The 26,710-nt window shown below is 43.0% G+C and overlaps 1 protein-coding gene across 7 annotated transcripts in view; it reads right to left on the bottom strand.

Annotated features, from left to right (window-relative positions):
• The window catches only part of ANKRD27 (ankyrin repeat domain 27), a 55,884-nt gene that overhangs the window by 16,853 nt on the left and 12,321 nt on the right, over positions 1-26,710 (bottom strand). For 6 of the 7 annotated variants that reach the window (XM_081870176.1, XM_081870178.1, XM_081870179.1 and 3 more), the window contains exons 5-21: positions 26,236-26,384; positions 25,271-25,330; positions 25,122-25,175; positions 24,976-25,041; positions 24,282-24,358; positions 23,437-23,558; positions 22,365-22,443; positions 20,796-20,928; positions 13,873-13,965; positions 12,857-12,984; positions 11,876-11,958; positions 10,152-10,267; positions 8,396-8,488; positions 7,110-7,307; positions 6,532-6,591; positions 6,308-6,421; positions 4,137-4,181 (exon numbers count right to left, since the gene is read on the bottom strand). In XM_081870176.1, coding sequence (XP_081726302.1) covers positions 4,137-4,181; positions 6,308-6,421; positions 6,532-6,591; positions 7,110-7,307; positions 8,396-8,488; positions 10,152-10,267; positions 11,876-11,958; positions 12,857-12,984; positions 13,873-13,965; positions 20,796-20,928; positions 22,365-22,443; positions 23,437-23,558; positions 24,282-24,358; positions 24,976-25,041; positions 25,122-25,175; positions 25,271-25,330; positions 26,236-26,384 — 1,670 coding nt within the window. The remainder of the gene's footprint in view (positions 1-4,136; positions 4,182-6,307; positions 6,422-6,531; positions 6,592-7,109; positions 7,308-8,395; positions 8,489-10,151; positions 10,268-11,875; positions 11,959-12,856; positions 12,985-13,872; positions 13,966-20,795; positions 20,929-22,364; positions 22,444-23,436; positions 23,559-24,281; positions 24,359-24,975; positions 25,042-25,121; positions 25,176-25,270; positions 25,331-26,235; positions 26,385-26,710) is intronic. The other variant, XM_081870180.1, reaches the window with a different exon arrangement.

The following is a 26,710-nucleotide window of genomic DNA, read 5'->3' as shown; positions in this document are numbered from 1 at the left end:
TCACCAAGTAACACACTCTGAATGCTTTCAGAGCAAGAAGGAGTGCATTAAAACATGCAATTAGAAGGATGCTTCTTGCTGTGGAACTTGATTCTACATAGCTTCTCACTCCCTAGACATTATGATATATAGTAAAATATTACTCACCCTAAGGTCCCAAGGCGGGTTACAACATTAAAACACAATATTAAAAACTTTTTAAAACAACTTGCAATCACAGAAAAAAGGAGAGGTATATATTTCAGACCCACAAGTGTCAAAAGCCAGGGTAAAGAGGCATTTTTCTTTTTACCCCTGAATGGGGTAATTGTACCCCTGAAGGACCAGGTGCGCAGCCTGGGAGTCATTTTGGACTCACAGCTGTCCATGGGGGCACAGGTCAATTCTGTGTCCAGGGCAGCTGTCTACCAGCTCCATCTGGTACACAGGCTGAGACCCTACCTGCCCGCAGACTGTCTCGTCAGAGTGGTGCGTGCTCTGGTTATCTCCCGCAATGCGCTCTACGTGGGGCTACCTTTGAAGGTGACTCAGAAACTGCAATTAATCCAGAATGCAGCAGCTAGACTGGTGACTAGGAGTGGCCGCCGAGACCATATAACACTGGTCCTGAAAGACCTACATTGGCTCCCAGTACGTTTCTGGGCACAATTCAAAGTGTTGGTGCTGACCTTTAAAGCCCTAAACGGCCTCAGTCCTGTATACCTGAAGGAGTGTCTCCACTCCTATCATTCTACCTGGACACTGAGGTCCAGCTCCGAGGGCCTTCTGGCGGTTCCCTCACTGCGAGAAGAGAAGTTACAGGGAACCAGGCAGAGGGCCTTCTCGGTAGTGGCGCCTGCCCTGTGGAACGCCCTCCCATCAGATGTCAAGGAAACAAACAACTATCTGACTTTTAGAAGACATCTGAAGGCAGCCCTGTTTAGGGAAATTTTTAATGTTTGATTTTTTCCCCTGTTTTTAATGTTCTGTTGAAAGCCGCCCAGAGTGGGTGGGGTATTTTTTATATTATTATTATTATTATTATTATTATTATTATTATTATTATTATTATTATTATTATTGCTGCACTGGCTGACCCTTTCAGCAATGATCCTACAAAGTTGCCTTCTCCTGCATCAAACTATTGCTCCATCTAGCCTAAACTCCGCTCTCAGGCAGGGCTCTCTCTCATCTCCTTGCTACCTGGAAGTGCTAGGAATCAAAGCAGAGACCTTTTGAATGCAAGGCATGGGCTCCATGCCCATCACTGATTTATCAATTCAAACATTATGCCAAACCATGGAGAGCCCAATTCAAAGGCACAGCTTCCAGTGCTGACTTTGGAATGGCTTGGTATGATATCTGAATACAGCTTCACAAGACTTTCTTAATTTTTTTATTTTAAAAATGAATAAATCTTCAAACATACAATGGTATAATTTGCCTTACTGTCAACTGCTGCTTGTCACCATTTTAAAAGGCTTCTGGAGAAAAAGATAGCAGGGCTCAGGCAGTTTTCAGTCATCACAGGAGACAGTAAATATTGCAAATTATAGGATGGAAGCAGCAAGGCTGCTGCTGCTGTATGGAAAACGAGGTATTACAGATCAAAACAACCCCAGTTGCTTTTACATTTCTGTAAAAAATGTGTTTGTTGGCAGTTTTGCCATGACTTTTTGTTCAAAGCTGATACTACTATTTGAGGAAAAAACATAGCCCAACTTCCCTCTTAGGACTACTCATGAGAAAAGTTACTCATGGATATGAATATCTAAGTAGGTAACACAGGTATTGCATCTATGAAAGGCACATCTGGACTGCAATTCTTAATTTAGATCAACCAAGAGAGGAAACTGGCAGCAGGATGGATGGATGGCTAAAGACCCACCCACAAATGCATTCATGTGGAACCTACAACAAAATGTTGTTGTGTCAAGTTCAAGTTCTGTGCCCTTTTCCAGGACACTCCATTGCACTCCCTCTCCTCAATTTACCAGTCCCCCTCCCAAACACCCACCAAGAATCAGCCAGCAATCCATTGTCATTGAGCATGTTCAGTCATTGGAGAAGGAATTCACTGTTGGAATATACCATACAGGCTTCTTTTTAATTCAAGCTGCTTATGAAAACTACAAATGGCAAGCACCATCCTAAAAGAGCCATTCTCTCTCCTCACATGCAGAAGGGTAATGCCTCTTCTAAGAGGATGCCAGCTGCAATACAATTTCATAATCTAAAAGCAAAGGACATATGCTTCTTGCTTCAGAAGTACAGTCATACCTCGTGTTACGTGTGCTTCACGTTGCCACTTTTCAGGTTACGAACGCGGCAAACCCGGAAGCATTTACTTCTGGGTTCACCGTGCGTGCATACGCAGAAGCGCTCTATCGCGCTTTGCGCATGCGCAGTAGCGGCGCTCCACTTACGGACTGTTCAGTGTGCGAATGGCACCCCGAAACAGATCACGTTCATAAGTAGAGGTACCACTGTATTGTTAATCACTCATATGCAAATTGAAAACTGATCAGTTATCCAACTAAAAATATCATGATTAATCCATCAGTATTTCTTTTGAGTTGCAGACTTTCCTTTTCCTCTTTGAAACACATAGAAATGTGGGAGGTGGGGATCTATTCACCCTCTCTGCCTCAGTTTATATTCAAAGGAAAAGCCACATTTGGAAAATACACGCTACCTGCATAATGGTTTTGTGTTTGTAGCACAGAGCAGGATGGTGATGTCTGCAACACATCCAGGATAGAAGGTTAAGACATATTCCTTCTCCCTTGCATGCCAGTTTCCGACGAGAAGGGCATTTTTGATATGGGGGAGCATTCAACCATACAATTTTGCCACCTGCATTCTGAAGCCATTCAGTCCCAGCAGGGGACTTGCCACATGCTCTTCCTACACATGGATATACACTCTTCAACAGTTAAATCAATACAGAATGTACTATGAGGCAGTCTAGTGTTGTGCATTTAATTCGAATGCATTTTAGATGAAGACCCAGAGTGTTCAAAGGAGGTGCAGCCTTCTCTAAACCTGGCATTTAAGGTCTCAGAGGAACCAAGACTGCCTCCCTGAGATGTTGAATATTCTATAACGTGCGTAAATGGCTGATTATATGATTTCACAGCAACACAAGAGGCACCAAGCTTTTTAATCTTTTTTAATTAAAAAAAACATGTTACTCCTGCAATCAGAGTGAGCATGGCAAAACAGGAAGCTGCTTCAAAAACAAAGGGGAGGAAATGTGTTATGTATGCAGAAGTGTTCCCTTAAGTGCAAAGCTCCATTGCCAGCAGTTACTACCCCTGTTCTAGCCCCCACTACAAATGTAACAAACCCCTTGCTGGGGCTCTGCCCATCCTGCCAGGAATGAGCGGCAGCAACCACAGTCTGGTCTGACCCCCTGGTCCTCAGAGCTTTTCTCACCTGGGCCTCAGAAACAGGGGGGAAGGAGTGAAAGGGTGCCCCGATTCTCCTACTTGTTTTCAGCAGCAACAGACTGCTGCATCCTGCAACTGGCCCAATTCTGCCTCAGGCTTCCAGCCTTTCATAGGACTTCTGGGCTCTTCCTGCTAATGCGGTCATGATTCCCGTTGTCACAGCAAAACTACAGGGAACCAGGCAGAGGGCCTTCTCAGTAGTGGCGCCCGCCCTGTGGAGCACCCTCCCATCAGATGTCAAAGAGATAAACAACTACCTGACATTTAGAAAACATCTGAAGGCAGCCCTGTTCAGGGAAGTTTTTAATGTGTGACACTTTGATGTATTTTTAATCTTTGTTGGAAGCAACCCAGAGTTGCTGGGGAAACCCAGCCAGATGGGTGGGGTACAAATAATAAATTATTATTATTATTATTATTGTGGCACGGAGGTAGCTCCTTAAAGGAAATGAACCTGTTTGTTCCGCTCAGCGGGCTGTTTTGCTTTCCCCGCCCACTGAAGATAACAGGTGGCTGACACAGGAAAATCTGGTCCAGGTTGGCCCCACGGGAGGATGCGATTTCCAGACACCCCCATTATGGGAATAAAAGCATGTCACTGTTTAACAGCTGCACACTCTTACTGTTATGCTCGTGGAAATCTCTACCTTATAAAGTGCCATCAATGCATGCAAACAAGGTAGCACAAAGCATATGAGATCTTACCATTTCAAGGTCTCCATCAGCAACTGCTCTTAAAAGCTTCTCCACCTATGTAATGAATACAGCCAGAAGAAAAAGAAATGCTTAGTTGTACTACTAGGGTATTTTGGTTCTTTCAACCTTGCTGATACTTCCTCTTGTGCCTAGGTGTTGCTGTCTGGGCTACAAAAGCATCTACACCCAGAGAATCAGTTCGCCAAATAGGATGGAAGCCTCCCATCAAACTGCATGTAATGTGGCACTCACATCCTTCCTCAGGCCACACATCTCCTTGTCCTTGTAAACAGTTGTAGGAAGGGGTCTAGCATGTGATCATTTTGTAAATTCAGCTCTTCTTTCCATCTTGCAAGCAGGAAACAGAGAGTGACCAAGTCTAGCCAAGGGGAGCTCTGAATGAATCACAAGTGAGTAACATGCATCCCCCCAACCTCACTTGAGGCAGTTCCTGATACCTTCTGAAGCTGCCCCATCCTTCCATCCCATGAGAGTTGAGCTGATTCCTCTTAGTTTCCTCCTTGCTTTTGCTGGCTTTTAAGGTGTTTTTCCCCTTCTTGCTATGGGGTCTCAGAACAAGTGGGAATTTTCCCCTGTAGGAACAAATTGGCCAACTACCGCCATATATGTATGTATAGCACACTAAAGTAAAAAAGAAATTACTTTCGCTCGCTTTCCAGAACAAATTCTTCTGCATGCTCATTTGAGAATAAACCATCAAACTCAGTAGGGTTTACTTCTGAGCAGACATGCATAGGATTGGGAATTCTAATCTGAGGTAGCCACAGTGAAAACAGAAGAAAGGCTATCTTTATTCTAGATCAGTTAATCCAGAATACTTGTATCTGGCTCTGACAATCATTGGCTCCAGTCACCAATGGCATGCGGCCTCTAATGTGGGGGTGGGGGCATTAATCTGTTGACAGAAACAAAGGTTGTCAAACTCTGACATCTTCACAGAAAACTAAGATTACCAAGCAAAACAAAAACCCTCATTTTAAATTTAGAGGCCATTTTTGGCTTAAAATACAGGTTCAGGCACAATCCCCCAACCCACCCCACAATCAGAAACCACTTTCTTACTCAATAAGATACAAGTGCAACAAATTATGGCAAATGGGAGTGAACTGATTTTGGATTAAACGAAGAGGACGTGAGCTGCAGAAGCTAAAAGGTCTAAGATGCAGATAATCTCTTTTCCCTGACTTGAACTGAAGCCTCAGCCTCTTGAGGGTGACAAGTTCATATCTTAAAGGCGAAAAGAGGAGGAGAAGCAGAGTACAAAGGAAGCAATCCTCAATCTCACACTGAATGACTTTTTTATACATGCATGATTTCTCATTTACAGAACAGCAACTTTTGACTGGTCTGTACCCAGGACAGGAGAAGCCATTGCGACCTAAAGGTATCTCACAGAGACAGATCAAAATTCAAAGGTAGTCCTGAGACAGTAATGATGGGGACAGAGCATCAATTTCCCCCCTTACACTGGCTCAGATTCTCCATCCATTTAGCTCAATATTCTCTATTATGACCAGCAGTAGTTCTCCAGCATTTTCAGGAAAGAAGTCTTTCATGTCAGCTGCTACCTGTTTCTTTCTGTTGAATATGGAGATGCCAGAGATTGGACCCAGTTCTAGCCTCCAGCACACTGTACCAGACCTCCAGCCCAACCTTTGCCAACCTGGCTCCCTCCAGATGTTGTGGACTATAATTCCTATTTGCCCCATCCAGCTGATGGGAGCTGTAATCCAAAACATTTGGGCTGGGGAGCACCTGGCTGGTGAAGGCTGCTCTAATCACTGCTGCCAATGGCTGACTCTGAGACCTTCTGAAAGCAGAGTGATGGTTTCTTCCCATAATATCTCCAAAATCAGAGGCTGCATATAGTCATCATGGCTAGTAGCCACTGACAGATCTCACCCTCCTCCATAAAATGTGTCTACTCCTCTTTTCAAAGCCGTCTAATCAAGTGGCTATTACATCTTGCTACACTGAATGTCAGAAAGTGTGGTGTGTGTGAAGTCGTACATCCATTTGTTTGTCCTGAATCTCCTGCTAATCAGCTTCACGGGATGACACTCAAGTTCCACTGTTATGAGTGGAGGAGAAAACAGGAATGACCTTGGCCCCTTAGAGTTCTACTGCGCTCCTCATTGCCCAATGCTTCATTGACTTACCTCTTTATAACTAGATTTTGCTTCTTCTTGTCTAGCTGTTGCTGAAGATAAACTGGAGATGGAGGATATTTGGCTGATGGAGTCCTCACAACCCTGAGAAGATCTGGCTGGGGACTAGTGGAACCAGCAAAGAAAACAAAAGGAGGAAGAGTTGGCAGCATCGCCGTTATCACAGCAGTTGATCAGCTGAATACCATTAAGCTAGGGAAGGGTTTGCAGGTTACCTGAGAAGCACTCTGCCCTCTTTCAAATGCAAGGTAGTTCAGTTCCATTAAGGACAAAATCTGCAAGCAGAAAGATCAAACATTCATGAAGAGGCAAGTTGCAACTCCATCTCTCCAGAGAAATTTACTCATCAGAAGGCAAGCATGACATTAGCAATGATATATAAAGGCAAATTAGAGAGCATCCCAATCAGGAAGATTCATCTTGCCTCTCAGGCACTTTGGGAGTAGAGCTGCAACCCTACCCTGTCAAAAACAAGCAAAAAGTATTTTCAAGAGTTCCTGGCTAGCCACTGTCCTTCCAATTAAGTAAAAAACACAATAGCATTGTTTGTTTTCTTAAAAAAAATAATTATAGAGCAGATCAATTTAAGAGGACCACAGAAATGAATACTTACTGCATGGATGTCTCGGATATAAAACAGTGGCATTTGTCCACCAAAAGCAAATGGAATTTTATTTTATTTTTAAATGCCCTTGCCAATATTGCTTCTTTGTAATTAAGCAAAATTTAAAATCATGTAAGACATTTGGGGTTGTTGGTTTTTTTAAAAAAAGAAGTGGTATCTAAGAAGTACCGTAGAATTTAATGCACACTGCACAGGAGTCTCTTTTGTCCGGTTTTGAATATTTGGGTTGGCTCCATTCTGAAGCAGCACTTCAATGATCCCTTGGTAACCCCAGCGAGCAGCTATGTGAAGAGGAGTGTCTCCTTTCTCGTTGCCAATGTCTAATTTACAAGAGTGAACGTCGTAATAGACTAAAGCCTTGACACACTGGAAAGTTAAAAGAAAGACAAAAGCTGTGATGGTGCACATCACTAAAGCAACGGAACTAGAGACAGAGGACAATTTTGTCATCGTATCTTGCCAGACCAAATCATTCTTATACTACTCATCACTGTTTTTACACTGCATCTTAACACTCTAGTTTATCCTTTAAATTTTCTGGGAACCGCTCTGAGAAAGCAAGTTGTTGGGCAGCCATACAAATGCAGTAAAGTAAAGTAAAATAAGCCACAACACACAAGTCATGGTTGTCTCTCTCAACCCTACCTGGAAATGCTGTTGGGGACTGAACCTGGGACCTTCTGCATGCAAAGCAGGTGTTTCTACCACGCAGCCCACTGCTAACCTGTACATTACATTACACAAGTTGTATCTGACTAAATCATATACTAGACCCACATGAAATCAATGGACTTAAGTTTGCTGACTTATTTAGGTATGTTGATTTCAATGGGCTCATTTTGTGTATGACTTAGTTGGAGACAACCCCATAACACTATGTGCATACTATGTGTAAATGGCATCTGTATGTCATTCCTATAAACATGGCAGCCCACAGCATAAGACTACTCCCTTCTACCAAACAGAAAAAAGGACAAGTGAATTGCCTTGTTATGACTATTTGAATGAGGGAACCTCGTTTACTCCACAATCTGTAACCTCCTTTCATCCAAGAACAGATTGGCAGAATCAGGAAGGTCACACTGTCAACTATATAGGGCAGCACAATTTACCCCAGATTTACTCTCCACACTTTACCCCAATTTACTCTCCACAAGGTAAGACAGTGACACAGAGGAATGTTCCATGCATGACCCCAAAGCTCTAACAAAGTTTTTACAAAAGAAAGGACTCTCTCGACGGGCTCCTGTTTCTAACCCTCAAGGATCATTCTGAAAAGGCTGGAGGATTACAAGTTCAGAAATGAAATAAAAATTAAAGTGTGAGGCTGCATCCAGACTAAGTTAAGCCCCTTTGAAATCACTTTAATGCCCTTGTTTTCAATGGGGCTAAAGTCCACCTTACTGGTTATAGCAATGCCAGGTACCCTGAACATGTTGCTGCGAACTACTTACATCTTCATGACCGTAAGTGCAAGCTAAATGCAGGGGTGTGTTGCCGTTATTGTCTTGGACTTCTGTACTCGCCTTATAGTGCAGGAGGAGAAGCTGAAAAAGGAAAAAAAAACAAGCTACGTTTTTCTGTGACATGCGCACATTTCAGTGGGTTAGCAGTGGCAGCTGTATTAAGTGGAAGACGCTACGGTACAGTTAAGGCCATACAAATGTGTCAAATTGAGCCCCAAAAATTATGTTTCTAACTTGATTATGTTTAGGATGAAATCTGATGGCTGAACTGTTATACTTGTTCACTTGATATGTTGTGAGCACCTTTGGGCACATTTTTGTGGGAAAGTGGCATACAAAATAAGAGTTGATGATGATATAAAGAGCTGGGGCGGGGGAATAAATCCCACTGTGGCTCCTTTCAGTTCCTGTGCAAAAGGAATAACTCACATCCTCTGCTTAGAAGCAGTCAAGCCTTAATGGCTTGAGAAATAATAATGCTGCCCATCTGACTGGGTTACCACAGCCACTCTGGGTTGTTTCCAACAAAGTATTAAAACACAAAAAACCTCAAACATTCTAAGATCTCCCCATACAGGGCTGCCTTCAGATGTCTTCTAAAAATCAGACAGATGTTCATTTCCTTGACATCTGATGCTGCTACCATTGTGGCCAAATTCCTGACCATATAAATACTTCTTATCATGAGCTGCTTAAAACCAATTCAGAGTCATGCCCAAGCTGCTCGGATATTATTTCACTCACTAAGCACTGTGATACAAAACAATACAAGGAAGGCTCAAGCTCCAGCACTGCAGGGGCGCCTTGCAGAGCAAAATGCATCCTTGGGCTGAATTAATGCATGATGTCAAATCTAATGAAGGATTCCTTCATTCCCGGGTATCAGTGTGGCTCTACTTCGACGAGCTTGAAGCAGTAACATCTAGCACTAATCCAGCAAATTTCAAGCAATCAAATTACTTCACATACATTATTCTCAGCTGATTGACATACATACAGCACACAGCTCATAACATGGGCTTGACCAAATCCTTTGACTTTTCACATGTTTCACCCACTCTTCTTCCACTGAGCTCTGCCTGACAGTTTTCTCACAATCCTGCCAAGAGATCCTGACTTCCCTGAGGTCAACCGGGCAGCTTCATGGACAGGCAATGGATGTTAATCCAGCATTCCCTGGCCCAAGTCTAACACTCCAAGCCCTAAACTACACTGGATCCCATGCGCCTTCCCTCTCTCTCTCTCTCTCTCTCTCTCTCTCTGTGTGTGTGTGTGTGTGTGTGTGTGTTTAAACAAGACTAATTTCATAATGTCTGAAACTTTTTTCAGAGCCAAATCTGTCAGAATCAAATTGTCTCCTCCAGAGGAAGCAGTGGAGGATTTCTACTTCATTAATGTTTTTGGGTTTTTTTGCTGTTTAAAGAAATATTATAGACCCTCCAAATGGTCAGTATTTTGTGGGAGCTGATGGGAATTGAAGTCAAATAACATATGGAGAAGCCATATTGCTGCAAACTGTAGTGATATATTTTTTATGATGTAGCCATATATAAATATCTCTCTCTCTCTCTCTCTCTCTCTATATATATATATATTAAAAAAACAGCATTCATGGGGGGGGGGAACCCTCAAAAAGCCACCATTCCTATCATCTCCAAACGGACAAGCCATTGCTTTCAATCTACAAGCAATACTGGATTGAAAGGTACATAAAATGTTATTATTACGTAAGATTTATGCTTACAGTAACATTCTGGTATCCTTTCTGACAGGCGAGGTGAAGTGGCGTTGATCCGTGATAATCCGTCGCATTGACAATGGCTCCTTTGGAGACCAGCAAGTCAATTAAAGATGCTTGCCCTGTGGAGAAAGGTATATAGCTTCTCAGGCTCAAAATGTCAGCATCTCACAGCGAGGAAAGGAAGTCTCACCCTCTGGGTCAAACTGGGAACTGAACAATCTGCTGCCTCTCCTGGCACTTGCAGGCACCATATGACAGGCAACTTAGCATTTGCTTGTGGTGATAAGACGCCCCTCAGCTTGTTGGCACATTACTGTTCTAGGTCACAGCTTGGCAGGGGCCTCTCCAGCCATAATGAATGAATCAATCTCAACTCTGGAGAGAGCCAAGTAATGAATTGCTGCGGGTGCATATTATACGTACACAGAAAAGTCATCCTACCTTGGGAAAAGAAGAGGTAACTAAGTGTAACCCCCAAAACCCAATGAACTTGGCTGCAAATTCTCAAATCAGTGGCCTACACACAGCAGGTGGATGCTGCAGCAATATATTTGATGCTGCAGAAAAGGCCTTCAGGGGAAGCTCCCCAAGAAATAGAATGACAGAGTCAGGAATTTGGAGGAGGCCAAAAGTTATCAAGGCCAATCCACCCCACTGCTGCCTGGGGGTGTGGAGAGTGTGTGTATGAGCTTAACAACACTTTTTTCATTTTTTGGTTAATATTTTGTTAATATTATTTTCATAGAATATAAATGCTGTGTTGATATGTTAATCATATAATACGACTTTTATTTGTGATGTTTAGCCTGTTCTTTAGTGGCTGTTTTGCTAACAAGTGTTTTATGGATTGTAATTGTTTCACTGATGATTTGTTAATTATTCTATATATGATCTGGGCTGAATTAATGATGCTCCATTATGTTCTATCATGTTATTATTATTTACTGTTTGTAAGCCACTTTGCGATTCGTTTGAATGAGAAGTGGCATAGAAACATAATAAATCAAATCAAGCCAAAAAGCAAGATAATCGGGCCACCAGCTCCCATCTGGAATAACCAAAGTCATACAGACTTAGTGTTAGGTCTGTATACTGCAGTTTGGTCCTGTAGAGCAAATGATCTCCTTGTACCAAGATTTGTGCTGGGCAGACGTTCAAATCCACTCCAGACCTGGAGTGAAATTCTTATAGCTTTCTAAATGTGCCCCAGAGAACCCCTAAAATCCATGGAAGGTTAACTAGAAGTTGTTGTTGTTGTTTTAAGGAAATGGCTTTATAACAAATCAAACTAGTAGCCCAGCCATGTCTTTTCTGACTAGTAGTGGCTCTCAAGCAGAGGTGTTTCCATTCACCCACTCTCTGATAGTTTTAACTTGTAACGCCAGCGGTTGAACCATGTGGGTCTGCCATAGACAAAAGGTCTCTTCTCCATGAGAAGATCGGAATAGGGGACAAGAGACAAGTGTGTTCTTCAATTGCAATTTGAAGTTGTAAGTGTATGCTGGATGCAACATTACGCTCATGCTCAGTTTATATGGGAGGGTCCCCAAGCCTGGCGGCTGCTGTAGGTAAACCTTTGAGAACACCTGAGAATCCTGTGCAATGTGCCGGGTGAAGGGGGGTCCATAACAGATGCTCAGGGACTCCTCGGAAGACAATGGTTTGTAGAGGGTGCGGGGTCAGAAAACTACTGCCATAATTCACGAATGAAGAACTGCAGCGCTTACCACATATTGCAGCTATATGAAGCGGAGTGAATCCCCGGTCATCTCTAGAAAACGGTGTCACAATGGAAGGATCGTTCAGCTTCCTTAAAGTAAAAAAAAAGTCATCATTAACAAACCGAACACAGGCAAGCAAAGGATAGTGTATGTTTCACACGGCTGCCTTGTTTAAAATCACCAAAGAACATGGCGACAAGTGAGCTGCCTTGCATGGCTTGTCGTAAGGTCACCAGCTGAATCTGGTCTCAACACTGAACTCGCTAGCAACTGTTCTCTTCACCCCAGTTCCTCCCACCCGTATAATGGAAATAATAATACCAATCTACCTTACAGAGTTCTTGGAAGTTTACTGAATAGTTGCTGTGATGACAGCAGACATATTTTTTTCCTGAGGGGATCCCTGGGAACAACACTGTGCCATGATGTAGTGCTGTTCCCAGGGAAATTTTGTCCAAGAAACAAGGCTGAAGCAGGAACGCTACAGCCTGAATAGTCAGCAAAGCTTTTTTGCTGTTAGAAAAGGTCATGGGAGGGAAATAAAGCTTTATAAGCCGCTTTGCTCACCTTGCAGTTAAGGTGAGTAGAAAAGCCAACCACTTTAAATTCCCCCCTCTCACCGCCAAACATTCATGGTAGTTGATTGGCTGAAACACTGTCTGCCATCACCAAAGCAGGATGTAAACCTGGTTCATCTACGGCTTGGCAAACTGTTGCCTTGACTTTGCATCTAAATTGATAAATCATGGTTTGGGCTCCTTGGAACAACACTGGGATGTTGCTTTGCCCTCAGCAGTTGCTGCTTGGGAGAGAATTCAGAGATTCTACGGGATTTGGGGGAAGGAACAACACAAACCATGGTTTGGAGTCTACACTGCAGTTAGCACAAACCATAGTTTAGGGTTATGTCTCAACCAACTCACTAGCAACATAGTTCCCAATAATGCTTTGAAAAAGTCTGGAAAACTTTGAAAACACAACCCTTACCCAGAAACCAGCTTCTCACACTTATCACAGAAACAGAGCGGATGGCACATTTTTTGCACAGTGTCCTTATCGTTGTCTCCTTGGCTTAACAAGCGCTCTGCTTCTTCCTGGTTGCCTGAAGCAACATGCTGCAAAGAAGGGCAAAAGGTGAGACAGACACTGGCGGCAAATTCAGAACCAAACAAATGGAGGTGGGGTGCAGGAGAAGGCAGAAGGTGAATATGAATAGGGGTGGATTCATACATTACAGAAACCTAGATCTGCATAGGTCTCCCAGCAGCAGCTTCTGGAATGCAACATAGAAGCAGAACCATGGCCAATCCTAAAAAGGTGCCACAACTGGTAATATCAGATGCCTCTGAAAAGTCCAGCAGAATCAACTGGGTCACACTCCTCCTCTCTACATCATAGCAAAAATGGATCAGCCAATGTTATTTCAATCCTAAACTCTGTCCAGAAGCCTAACTGAAGTGGGTCTAGATACCCCATATCATCCTGGAGCAGCTTGGCCACAGCCTACTTGATCATTTTGATGGCTGAAAGATCCTGGCAACCCTGAGATCATTGGTAAGTTTTGTTTTTAACTAATTTTAGACGTTTTTATTGTGTCATTTTCTAATTGACATGTTTGCTGCCCTGGGCTCATCAGGGAGGAAGGATAGGATATAAATTTAATAAAATAATAATATCGCCATCTAACCAGCCAGCATTTTCTCCCAACTCTTAATCATAATATACAGCCTCTGACTGGACATGTTGTTGGCTGTGCAAAACCAACTACCTGGTCTGTTTGAATCATCAATAAATATCCAATAAAAGCTAAACTAGGGGGGGATTGGACATCTCCTTTACTCACTCTAAAACAAAAGCAAAATCATGGAAAGATTAAGATATATTTTAAGGGGGGTGGAACCTTCAAAACATTGAGCTGTTACAAGGGTTCTAAACTTTCTTAGAACGGAATGTAGTTTTCTAGCCATTTCTCAGAGCTGACATTATATTCATGCAATCCAAACCTGAAACAAGCAGTCTATCGGGGTGTTGGACATCTGAGACAGTAAATTCATTCTTTGTCTTAAGAATAGCTTCTCACTAAATCCTTCAGATCCCTGTGAGGGGGAAAAGAACCTACTATCAATTTATTCCTGGCATAGCATACAACACTGAATTGATCAGTTCAACACAGCAAAGTCTATTTTCAAGCCAAGCTCAACAACTTAAAATTGATGCCCATGATCTGATTATACCAAGTAAGATATTTTCAATTATTTTATTTGTTTAAAAGGCCTATACCCTGCCTTTACATGTACAAAGAAAAACTAAAAAGAAAAACAATAATAACAAAACAGTGGTACCTCAGGTTAAGAACTTAATTCATTCTGGAGGTCTGTTCTCAACCTGAAACTGTTCTTAACCTGAGGTACCACTTTAGGTAATGGGGCCTCATGCTGCTGCTGCCGCACAATTTCTGTTCTCATCCTGAAGCAAAATTCTTAACCCAAGGTACTACTTCCGGGTTACCGAAGTCTGTAACCTGAAGCGTTGGTAACCTAAAGTGACTGTAACCCGAGGTACCACTGTAATAAGGTTAGAATGAAACTGAATTAAGGCCACGTAATACCATCAATAAAAAACAAAGCAAAAGCAGCAATATATATAGAAGAGCAGAGGTTGCAGTTTCATAAGAAATGTGGCCAAATAAACCAATGTTAAATTGGCTCCAGAAAGTCACCAACGTTGACACCAGGGGACAGCTGGTGCCTAGAAAGCACATATGAGAGTGGTTTTCTGCTTGACCTATAATAATAATAATTTTATTATTTATATGCTTTCTAGGCAGCAGTCCATGCAGTTGTCCCCTTGCCCCATTCTTTTCCCAGGGAAAATCTGCTCTTTAACAATAAATTGGAACAAATGGCAATCCGAAGAAAACCTGAACTGCCAATTGCTTCTACTGAGCACTAAAGAGCAGTTTTCCCCAGGGGAGAGCAGCAGGACAAGTGGAAGTGTGGATACAAGTGTCTCTGAGGAGAGTATTCCGTAACAAGACCACCACTATAATCACCACCCATCTAACCTCTGGTGCTTATCATGTTACTATATAATGCAGACTTTCTGGAGCCAATTTAACATTGGTTTATTTGGCCACATTTCTTATGAAACTGCAACCTCTGCTCTTCTATATATATTGTGCCACAAACAAACAAACAATATTTATTACGGCCATAGGCCCATACAGGTAAAAACAACACATAAATAACAGCTTGTGCACGTGGGGGGAAAAAAAAAAAAAACAGCCGATAAAACACCACAATAACAATAAAATACTATAAAATAGAATGGCATACTACGCCTTAGTTAGCTTGTAGTGCTCCTTGGCGTCGCTTTTGGGTAAGGACAGCGACCAGGAACCTTGCCACATTCAGGGTGCCACAATAAATGTTTATATTATAAGTACTTCCCAGTCCTCTCAAGAGGCAAAAGAAATGTGGCAAAAGTGGTGTCTGTAACAATGTCATTTACAGGCAGATCGAGGTGCCAGCTTAACATTCCTGAGGAAAGTAGTTCCTGTGTTTTTAGGGCCCTGGAATCATATAAGCCATTCCTGCCTCCCCTGTGCTCAGTTTAGTGGTACAAAGCACTGCCTGGCTTGGCTGTAAATTTACGTTGAAGGCACAGGTAACCTTTGACTTAAAGCTTTATGTCCAAATTAATGTGTCCCTTGAATACACAGCTCTAGTCAGTCCAACTTTCAAGTTTCTTATACAGCTGCTGAAAATGGCACATGGGAAAGCAACATTGCCTGTTCTGTAAAAGAGAAGGATAAATGTAGGGTAGACAGCATCTCATCTTGTAAGTCATTGGGGCATTTTGCAGCAATTCCTGGAAAGTTACGGTTAGCATGAAGCAGGTGTCACAAACCAGATTATTTGCGCACTAATGCAAACAGAGCTATAGCACTCATTTGAATCTGCGTATATAAGGCAGTATGGTCCTCACTCACTTGGAGAATGCACCACCTGAAATTGTATATGGGCAGTGATTTGTTTTTAGTTGCCCTGCCATGTGAGTTATGGTGTGTGTCAAAAATTTCCAGCCAGAAAATCTGGTTTCTCTCCCACACCAACAAGGTCACCCCACAAGGGTGTGATGCATACAACCTCCAAATATGGCAGCAACAGTGGTGTGTAAAACTGAATGAGTGCATAGTTCGAGCCCCATACAAATAGTGGAGCACATTCACACTGGCCCTATTTCATAGCTTTATCTGATGTGGTCCAATTACCATTGCTACGTCAGACCATCTCGGTATGACCAAATGGTCCTTTCCCACTTGATTACTTCCAATCACAGGGCTCTGGCCTCCACTGGTAACTATGGCGGCTTGGGATAAGGCCTACTAGCCTGATGGAGTAAGGTAACAAAAGGGCCATAAATTAGAATGTGGTTCAGGAATGACAAGAGCTGAATGATAGAGCACATTTTGCATGCAGAAGATCCTGAAATTCAGTTGCTAGTAACAAAACCAGGGAGCTTGTGATGGTGAAGACCGTTGAGAATACCTGCCAGTCAAAGTGGACCACACTGAGCTAGAGGAACAACTAGCCTGTAATCTACTAAAGATTAGGACTAGACTGGAGAGCAGGTTTAAGGAAGAGCCCAGTTTCTTTTGTACACATTTTATATGATTAGAAAGGACTCAGTGAAGGTAGTGCTTATATTCTGAGTATAAACCTGTTTGTCTGCACTCATACTATGGTTTCCTGCTGCTTATTCTGTTTCATTGTTTCAATTTCAATTTCCAATGCAGCTTGGGTTTAGCCATTTTGAGTGGTTTTTCATCTTATAAAAGTAGAATATAATTGCCCCAAGCTAAATAGTTCCATGAACCTGGTGCCAACTCCTCTAACCATTTGCTGTGCTGGCTGGGCCTGATGGGAGTTGTTCAACAAGGCACCAGGTTAGCATCATATCGAACATACTGGTGATATACACATAATTGGGACCTGCTATATGAGAGGCAATGTTTCTTTCCTCCAACAAGGGACACTCCTGTTCATGGTCCTAGCCAGTTCTTCCTTCCAAGCAGCACACTCCACTGCCCCCACCAATTTCTCCCTCCAACAAGCAGGTGAGGGACTCATACTGCTCTCAGATTTGAGGGGAGCAAATAGTCCTCTCTTGGACTGCCTCTGCTGCTGGTGGGCTCTAAGAGGTTTTACCTGGCTTTGGTACCAGCACTTGACAGCAGGATCTAACTACTCTTTTGTTTCCCACAATGCTGCAGAACAACATGACCTGGGGCACAGTAGAAATTAAAAGGATGCCTTGATCAGATCATCTGGCACTGTATGCCTGGGAAGGAAAAAAAGTAGGGGAGAAGGGCGGAGCAGGCATCAGCTGTGGGTTCTGCCAGGGTGATGGAACCCAATGCTCTGGCTCCTGCACCAGGGCAGAGATACCTGTAATTTCAGGGATTCTGTACAGCTGCCACTGGATTATTTTAAAGCTTTACTTTAAATGCTTATTGCTATTTGGTCTGGTAGAGGCTTCAATGTTTTCTTGATGGAGCATTTATAATTTCAAGAGGAGCATTCCCAATACAGCATATAATTTAAGAAACTGGAACAGGAGAAGTATTAGTGATTTAAACATTAATGTTGTAGGACTCCTGCTTGTTCTCCACAGCAAGCCATCAGAAGACACTGTCCTACGATGCCACATGCTGAAGAGCAAGGGCACGTGGCTTCAGATTTCCAAACAAGAGTCAAGTGCCCCCGAGATTGCCACATTTATGCCTGGGATTATGCAACCCACATAAACTATTGTACATATGACCCAGGTTTGCCGTAGCTCAGTGGCCGAGCCCTTGCTTGGCATGCAGAAGGCCCCAGATTCAGTCCCCAGCCGCACCTGCAGGTAGGACTCAGGAGGGATTCCCAAACCTGCCTGAAACCCCAGGGAGGCAGTGCCAGTCCTTGAAGACAATGCTGGGGTGGCAGACTGGTGTTCTGACTCTGTATTAAGCCAATCCGTGTACTATTGTACTCTGCTGTTCCCATTGCCCACATGCTTGAATTTACAGCTTGTGCACTGTAGCTCTAGGCTGCAGTGGGTACCGAGCAGGAAAGGCCCTGCTGGTGGCTTTTTTCAAAGGGATCTGCCAGGCAGTTTTAAAGAGATTTTTTCCAAGTGTTAAGCGTCAACCCTTTCCTTTTTCACTCTCGTGAAGGTGGAATGCTAGAGCGCAGTGTTTCAAGTTGCACTTCAGCAATAGGGATAAGCACTGACTGGTCTGCCTAGGACTATTTTCTACAAGTGCCTCAGAGAAAAGGCAACTGATGCCACAAACAGTGACAGGAGCTGGGGGGTTAACACTGTATCCAGCAGGCCGGGTACTAAACATCCCGGCAGCATACATCTGTGAAGGAGGGCCATAGCTCAGTGGCAGAGCACATACATTGCATGGGATAGGAGGGCCCAGGTTCAATCCCAGCATCTCTTCATAGGGCTTGCGAAGACTCCCATCTTGAACCTAAGAGTTGCTATCACACTGAAGCTAGATACACCAATAATTTGATCAGGGGAGGAGGGGAGTGAAGGCAGCTCACCATGTTCTTGTATACTTAAAATCCAGGTATGTCCTCTTGTGAAGACGGAAAGTAGGGACCCCAATTCAAACAGTAAAAGTGCTTTAAAAATCCCTACTCATGGCTTACCTAGGCACTTTCCTATCCCACTGAACTCCATTAGCAAATGGGAAAGAAGACCAGCTGCCCCCCAACCCTGCTTTCCATGTAACTGAACTGATTAGGTTTAAATGTGTGCCCGACAGTGTGTCCAATGTGGGTCTAGAAATCCACAGTCAAGGTCTCTTAAATAATTTGCCTGCCACACACAGTAAAGCTGCATTCTTCAAACTCGAGAGAACACAAGTCTGAAATCTTGCACCAAGAGATGTCAGTGCAACATCTCCATATGAAGAGTCTGACAGTAAAAAGCTATTGAGACCTAGCAGCACAAAAGCAGCTTAGAAGCATCCAGGTATGTATTTAGGTAAAATTGGATTTGATATCCCGCTTTATCACTCCCCAAAGGAGTCTCAAAGCAGCTAACATTCTCCTTTCCCTTCCTCCCCCACAACAAACACTCTGTGAGGTGAGTGAGGCTGAGAGACTTCAGAGAAGCGTGACTGGCCCAAGGTCACCCAGCAGCTGCATGTGGAGGAGCGGGGAATCGAACCCGGTTCCCCAGATTACGAGACTACCGCTCTTAACCACTACATCACACTGGCTCTCCAGTGTGGTGTAGTGGTTAAGAGCGGTAGTCTTGTTGCCAGCAAGAAAAGGCAAACTAACTTTAAAGACAGAGAAGCATTTTTGTTGTTGTTTCAAAGCAGCTTTACTTTAAAGAACACACACACATTTGTCATCCAAGTTCATTTATGCCTTTTATTTTACAAAACATAGCAAGTTGCTGTAGTCTTAACATCTCTGCCCGAATCTTTTCTGTTAACAAGGTGGGTAACTGATATTAAAGAGTTCAAACTTCCTTCAGATCAAAGACTGAAATATAAATGTGGGCTTTTATTTTTATTTTTATCCCCCTCCTCTTTTTGGACACAAACTTTTTTCTTTTCTTTTTTTACATAGTAGTTAGGAAGCAAGACTTGTGATACACATTTGCTTTTTTTTTTTTTTAAATATAAAAAAGGAGTAGCCAAGTGCCACAAATCTGCTTAAAAGATTTTACCACTGAAAGAGCAAAGTGAAAAATGCTGTAAAACAATTTTAAAAAGCAGATTTTGTGATGTGTGTCCCACAGTAGGGCCCCCACCCCCTTCTATATCAAGCCCCACAGACAGAGCCATTAAGCAGTTAAGTTCCATTTCTTGGCAGCTGGATCAGGTGCAGGTTTCATTGTGGTACCAAGTTCACATCCTTCAGCCTCCAGATCAGAGCGGGAGCACCTAGTTTTGGAAGGTTAAAATAAAGTCCGAGGAAACTACACTGACCAAAGGATTTCTGCAGCATTTCCACCTGTTTCATGGCCACATCCATTGCCCACATTTAAACCAGTATTGTACCACTTTAATAATGGCTCGCCCAAAAAGTGCATCCTGGGAACTGTAGTTTGTTAAGAGTTCCGAGAGTTGTTGGACACCCCATTCCCCCTCAGAGAGCTACAATTCCCAGAATTCCCTGGGAAGAGAGTTATTGTTAACCCACCACGGAAATTGCAGCTGGGGGGGGGAATAGGAGATCTCCTAAAAACCCCTGATACTTAACAACAGTTCCCAGAATTCCTTGGGAGAAGCCATGACAGTTTAAAGTGGCTTAATAGTGCTTTCAATGCCTTGTGCAGATGTGGCCCACATTTACTTTGTGCATGTTCTGTTCTTACAGGGCTCTCCTGGTGATCTTCCATGCCAATTCCTGGAGAGGGCAACAGCTACTTAGCTTCAGCAATGCTACAGGTCTGTTTCCTGAATTCTAAAATGTTAAGCATGGTATTTATTTTTTTTACTGACAAAAGGGATCTAATTGTATCCCACTGCTATATATTTGGGCATTGTCTACTCTAAATATGCCAACACTTGGAGACAAATGGTGGAGTGAATAGAAGAGCATGAGTGTGCTTATGCACATACAAGCTATAAGGCACAAGATGCAGGAATTGTATCTACAGCTCATACTCCGTGTCCTTCAAATAAAGCTGAGCAGGAGTCTACCAGGGCTCAAGATTGTCCTTTTACAAGCCCCTTTGAGCAATGGCTCAAGTCTGCTTACAGAGACCTTTAAGCAATGTGCACAGGCAAACAGTAAACTGTTGCAAATAAGATGTACGTCCAGAAGGCGCTCCTATTACAATCACAACTGCTGAAAATTGCAGTTATCAAGACAGACTTTATGCTGCAACCCCTATTAAAGTGACTTACTGTTGGCCTGTCCGAGAGGTTTCCTTGACGGATGTATTCTATTGCAGCCTCAACTGAAGTCAGGCAGTATCCAAGTTCATCCTTTGCTGAGCTGCAAAACCTGAAGTTCTTGATGTAACTCAAGTTTGCCATCCTAGACAGAAAATAAAATAGCATATAAGGTTTCCAAGACATTACTCAAGAAGTGGAGATGACTGAGAAAGGTCACTTAAAATTGCATGCACATCTAATTGGTTCCTCAACTTCCAATCACTAATGCAAGATCAAAACATTTATCCTATCTCCCACAGAGAGCCCCTCATCATCCACTTATTACAGCTTTCCAGGATCATTCTGATGGGTACAATCATATTGGTGGGTTTTAGGAGGCAGGGGATAGAAGAAAAAATCAGATTAAAACAATTTGGCTTTATTTTCTAGCAGGTTACCACCACAAAAAGCCATGCCATTTGTATTGCAATGCCCTGTCCTGGGATGCAAGCTGTGCAGTGCTTTGTTTCAAACAGCCACACATTTACTAAAGGACACAACACGTGCACATTCAAGACACGCAGATTAAAAAAAAAATCAGCCCTGCGTTATAACTGACGTCCAAAAACATAAGCACATTTGTTAAATGCATGTAATCCCTGGAAATGGCACGTTGCTAATACAACAGGTCTGCTGTAAGCATTTACATTTTTAGTTCCCAGTTGCATCTTACCAATGTAACAACCAAGGTCTATTTTGTGACAGATGTTAGTACCGTACACATATTTCAAATCTGTGAGATTTCAGATTTGTGATACATGCTGTCCAAGCAAGGCAAGTGATTTCCAAAAGCAGCAAAATATTAAATATTCACACCCAAAAGGGGTTTCTACTCAAATGGCAATAAGAGGACCAGGTTGAACATTTCTGACTCAGGATGCATCTCGATTGGAGAGTCTGAAACAGCCACCAGTTAGAAGCACTCAGCTGTGCAGTGTTATTATGCCCATTTCCAGGGCAATGCAATCATAGAATTGATAATATGTATTTTTGGTCCTTGACTCAAACTACTATTTCATGTCCAAAGCAAGTCACAATGCTTCTCACAGTTCTGCTATAAAACCTTAGAACACAGAAGCATCCAATTAAAGCTTTGCTCAGGATACAGGACTGTACTGCAACGGTCATTTGCTAGTGAACAGCTAGTACAGACTTCAAATTATTCCATAAACCAAATGTAGGTTGGGTTTTAAGACTGAAGTCAGATTCTGCATCCAATTTATTTGGAGCGGGTTTGCCTCCAATACTGGAACATGTGATTTCTTAATCACATTTGGAAATGGAACCAGACACTTAAATCAGCTATGCAATCATCTGGATAAGTGGAGCTACCCAGAGTCACAAACCAGACCCCTTCGCATCCTGAAACACAATCAATATTGGGCCGGGGGGAGGTGGGCAGCTGACAGCTGATGGCCATCCTAGCTTACAGACTCCATGACTTCAAGCAATGCTAGAAACCTTTCAGCACTCTGCCTTGTTTAGCGCTCTTGCAGCAGAGAAGTAACACTCAGGAGTAAAAGGAGACTTGTCACATACCAGTTTGGAATCTCCGTTTTCACAAGAAGGTACAGCAGGACTGAGAGAAGGTCATCTGCACACATGGTCTCCATGTTAACTGAAGTGGGGAGGAAAAAGTGGAGTCACATTTCTATGCTAGTGATAGTGCCTAAATGCTTCTAATTAGGGCTGCAGTGTTTAGAAAGCTTTCAGCAGACTAAAGGTGCTGCCACCACAATTGATCAGCAGCAGTCTTAAAATCCAGAAGCTTCAGGCACATCTTGAAGGCATGCCCTTTGTGTGAAACAAAGAAATACAGCAGGCATTCCTAAACACAAGGAAGTTCAATTTAAAACCCTACACAGATATAACCAAAACAAAATAAAAAAATTCCTTCCAGTAGCACCTTAAAGACCAACTGGGTTAGTTCTAGGTATGAGCTTTCGTGTGCATGCACACTTCTTCAGATACACTGAAACAGTGTATCTGAAGAAGTGTGCATGCACACGAAAGCTCATACCTAGAACTAACCCAGTTGGTCTTTAAGGTGCTACTGGAAGGAATTTTTTTATTTTGTTTTGACCATGGCAGACCAACACGGCTACCTATCTGTAACTAGATATAACCAACTCTTTGAAGTCTTTTACTCATTTTCAAGCCATCTTTCTGGGTAAAAGGAAGAAAAGACCAGCCCGACAAGTGCCAGGGACAATGGTCTAAGTACTGTCTGAATTATACCTTCTATTCTAGCCCTTTCAAGCTGGGGAGTCTCAGAACAAGCCCTGCCATACACCCTGGAAAAGTATTTCAGATGCCTCAGTTCAAGGGAAAGCACTAATTTCCAAGTGATAAGAAAATTTGTTGTTGTCGTAAACATTTGTATACCACTCTATCTGCAGATCACAGGGTGGTTCACAACATAATACAAAATGAGGACACAAAATACATGATAAAACAAGAACAGACCAATAAACACCTGAAAACAAGCACCTGAATGTTACATTTCAAGGTTCTGCTCACATGCACCCATTTAAAAGCTTATGAAGATGGCTTTTCAAAGCACAGAGAGGCGATGTATTGAAACCATTATTACATTGCCATGGTTACAGACCTCTTTGGCTAGGAGACTGCATTATGATTTGAACCACTTTGCGCAGACAGAGGAGCTTCTGTTGTGGGGAGGTGCACTTATTCAGCTGGCCCAGCTCTCGCTTCGCACGAGGAATGTTGAAGCTGTGAAGTGTGGTCAAAAGAAAGGAGTACTTAGCACATACACCAGACTTGAGCAGCAGCAACAGTGACTGTCGAAAAGTGGGCACCTATTTCAAACCACACCAACTTCTACCCCTACATTCAGCATAATTCAGGCTTGCCAAATGACCAGGGAGAAGATGAAGCTCTTTACGGCAGAGATAAGAAGCTCTTTACGGCAGAGATAAGACACTGCTGCCTACTATGATCTCCAGATCCAGCTGCTGCTGAAGGCACAGATACAGGAAGTAAGCTGAGGAGTCAGCAAACTCCAGCACAAACATATTGATAAAAAAACTTGTGTTGCTTATCAACATATTGATAAGCTCCTGTGCACACATCCCAAGGAAGCAGTTCTACAAGCTCTCTTCCATATGCTGTTGCAGCAGAAGTATTATCCCTTGGGATCTGCCTAGACTCCAGTGTTACCGACAAGCCCTTCCAGTTACACGTGCTGACAGCAGAACTCATCTCCCTTTCCTACCTCTCCATTCAGTAGCACCAAGGGCATATGGGCGACAATCCACTTACCTGCATATTTGTTTTTGGTAAAGCAGCAAAGAGTACACAGATTCACAGCATGCAAAGAGCAAGATGCTCTGAGCAGCAGCCATGTATCCCTTACCCAAGTTGTTGGTTCCCCCACCCACCCACCCCAAAAAAACCTGGTGGAGCTTTTAAGATTGTCATCTCCATGCAGCGCACCTGAATTCAGGCTTAATACCCAGGTCCTTCTGTTGCAGATCTTGTAAGCTTCTTGTAATTTTGTTGAAAGCTGCATCCTGGTCAACAAATACAAATGAAGCCATTTTAGAAACACAACAAGCTGCTCTCTTGGCTGTATCTTGAGACGTTTGAAGATCAGGTATGGGGGACGTTTGAAGATCAGGTATGGGGGAACTTTGGCCCTCCAGACATTGCTGAACTACAGGTCCCAGAATTCCTAGCCATTGGCCATGCCTGCTGGGTCTGATGGGAATTGTAACAATAGGTGGAGGGCCGAAGACACCATCCAGTAGACGAGTACATAGAGCATAAGAAGCTGCCTCAGTATATCAGGCTTGGTCCATCTAGCCCTATATGGTCTACTCTTGATTCTCCAGGTTTTCAGGCACCTTCCACCTACTCCTTTCTAACTGGAGATGCTAGGGATTGAACCTGGCATCTCCTACATGCAAAACAGGTGCTCTATCACTGAACTATGGTTAAGGACAATCAGATATTCCAAGTGTTTTTCCTTTAAAATACATGTAAGCAATGGTCAGAAATGTCGACATGCACCTTGAGGCAAAAGCCTTTTGATCAAAATTTACCCTTTCCATAAGTGCTATGATAAGCACCTTATATTCTGGCGCTGGGAAAGTAGGCATCCAAATTGCCAAGAGAAAGTGACACCTACCTCACTCGCCTCGATAGTCCCCACATATTTAAAGATCAGGTCATATAGAGCATGGTGGATGTACATCTGAAACACAAATAAATAAATTGAACCAAAGATGCTCATGCGTTTACAGAGTTCCCACTAAGAAACAACCCCCTACTTACATCCACAGCTTGCTTCATCAGATTCATCTGAGGCTCCTGCTTGGCAAGCATCCTCTAAAGACACGAGAGAGAGAAAAGGCAGTGTTAACAGGCACTGTCTGGGGAAGGGGTAGAAAATTGTATACACACACAAACCATTTCATACTCACAAGGTGCGAGTCTCTCAATAACTGCTGAATACATTTGGTGTAGAGGGCATTTACAGAATCCTGGAGACCAAAAAGAAGGACATTATGGAGCACAAAAGGCAGGGCTCAGATGTCACATTAAATCACAAGAGACTCAAGTTCACAAACTCCCACTTCCCCTGACCAGCATGGCTGCCAGGTGGAGCTCAGAAGTTTTCGCTTAACGACAGCTTGTTGTGTTGTCCGAACTCTGCTTAACTCATGGTTTGCTTCACACAAAGCAACTTGTAAACCATGGCACAAGCAGCTGTGGCTAAGCAGAAACAGAACCAAAGCTTATGGACTCACTGAGGTCAAAGTAGAGGAACAGGGAGCACCTGAAGCTTGCTGCAGCTCACTCTTTGTGAGCTATGGTTCAGTGTGCCATCCTAACTGGGCCACTGCATCAACATGTCTAGGTAGAGGGCCCTTGCAGGGATGGGGGAGAAAGAACATTTAAGTAAGACATGAGAAGAGTCCAAGTTGCTTAAGTAAGACATGAGAAGAGTCCAAGTTGCTTAACTGGGTGGAGTGCCAGTGCATTCTTTGAGGAGGTACAGGTTCCAGATTAATCTTCCAAAGGTTTAGTTCATGTGGGTGCAGAGCACATTTGAATCAAGTAGGTTACTGTGCTTTATTTATTCTAGAGTTGCACTTGAGCCATTCTCATTATGAAGTAATCTAGCAGGGAGCACTAACTAAGGCTGCAACTCAAAAATTTTTAAGGTATCTGAAATGGGTTAATCAACATTTTAGTTAATCTACATTGACTTGCATATAGCTACAGGTTTGCATATAGATAAACTTTTGAAGCAATATGTACTTTTTTTTTAGATCATGCATACATGGCACAGAAGAGGTATTCTTCCTGCGTAAGAAATGGGAGAATGTTTCTTGCAATAGGCATTTGCAACAGACTAAGGCAGGCTGAAAACAGAGATACTGACTATGTAGTGCCGCAGGATTTTCCTGTCATGATCCTTGAAAGTCCTGTGGAAAGATGCAATGGCTTTATCAAACTTTTCAGCATGTCTCCCCAAGAACTCTCTCACATCTTCAACGTTTTTCAGGGAGTTTGATGGCGTTGAGGATTGTTCTGAAACGGAGGGCAGTTGTCAGTGCACAGAAAGATCTGCAGTTCCTCCTAGCATTAGCAGCAGTTCCTTATTTATTGATTTATTTATGTTGCCAGATGCAAAAAGTCATGGCAAGAACCCAGGACTCCCATATTTATTGCTGACCTCTTAACTCTTTTCCTGGCTTCTGAAGAGTCATTTCTTCCAGGAAATAATAATCAGGATGAAGATCCTTCATGCAAGCCTGCTAGGGTGATCTAGCTCTCATCCTTGTCGCCTTATGAAAGGCTTCTGACCTTGCCTTCTAGACCACATAAGCTGTCTGCTCATGGTATATGAAGGTCCT

This window comes from Podarcis erhardii, assembly GCF_964252035.2.
Source record: "Podarcis erhardii genome assembly, chromosome: 7".
NCBI classification, from domain to species: domain Eukaryota; kingdom Metazoa; phylum Chordata; class Lepidosauria; order Squamata; family Lacertidae; genus Podarcis; species Podarcis erhardii.
The sequence above is the reverse complement of the archived record's forward strand: the minus strand, read 5'-3'. Positions and strand labels throughout refer to the sequence as shown.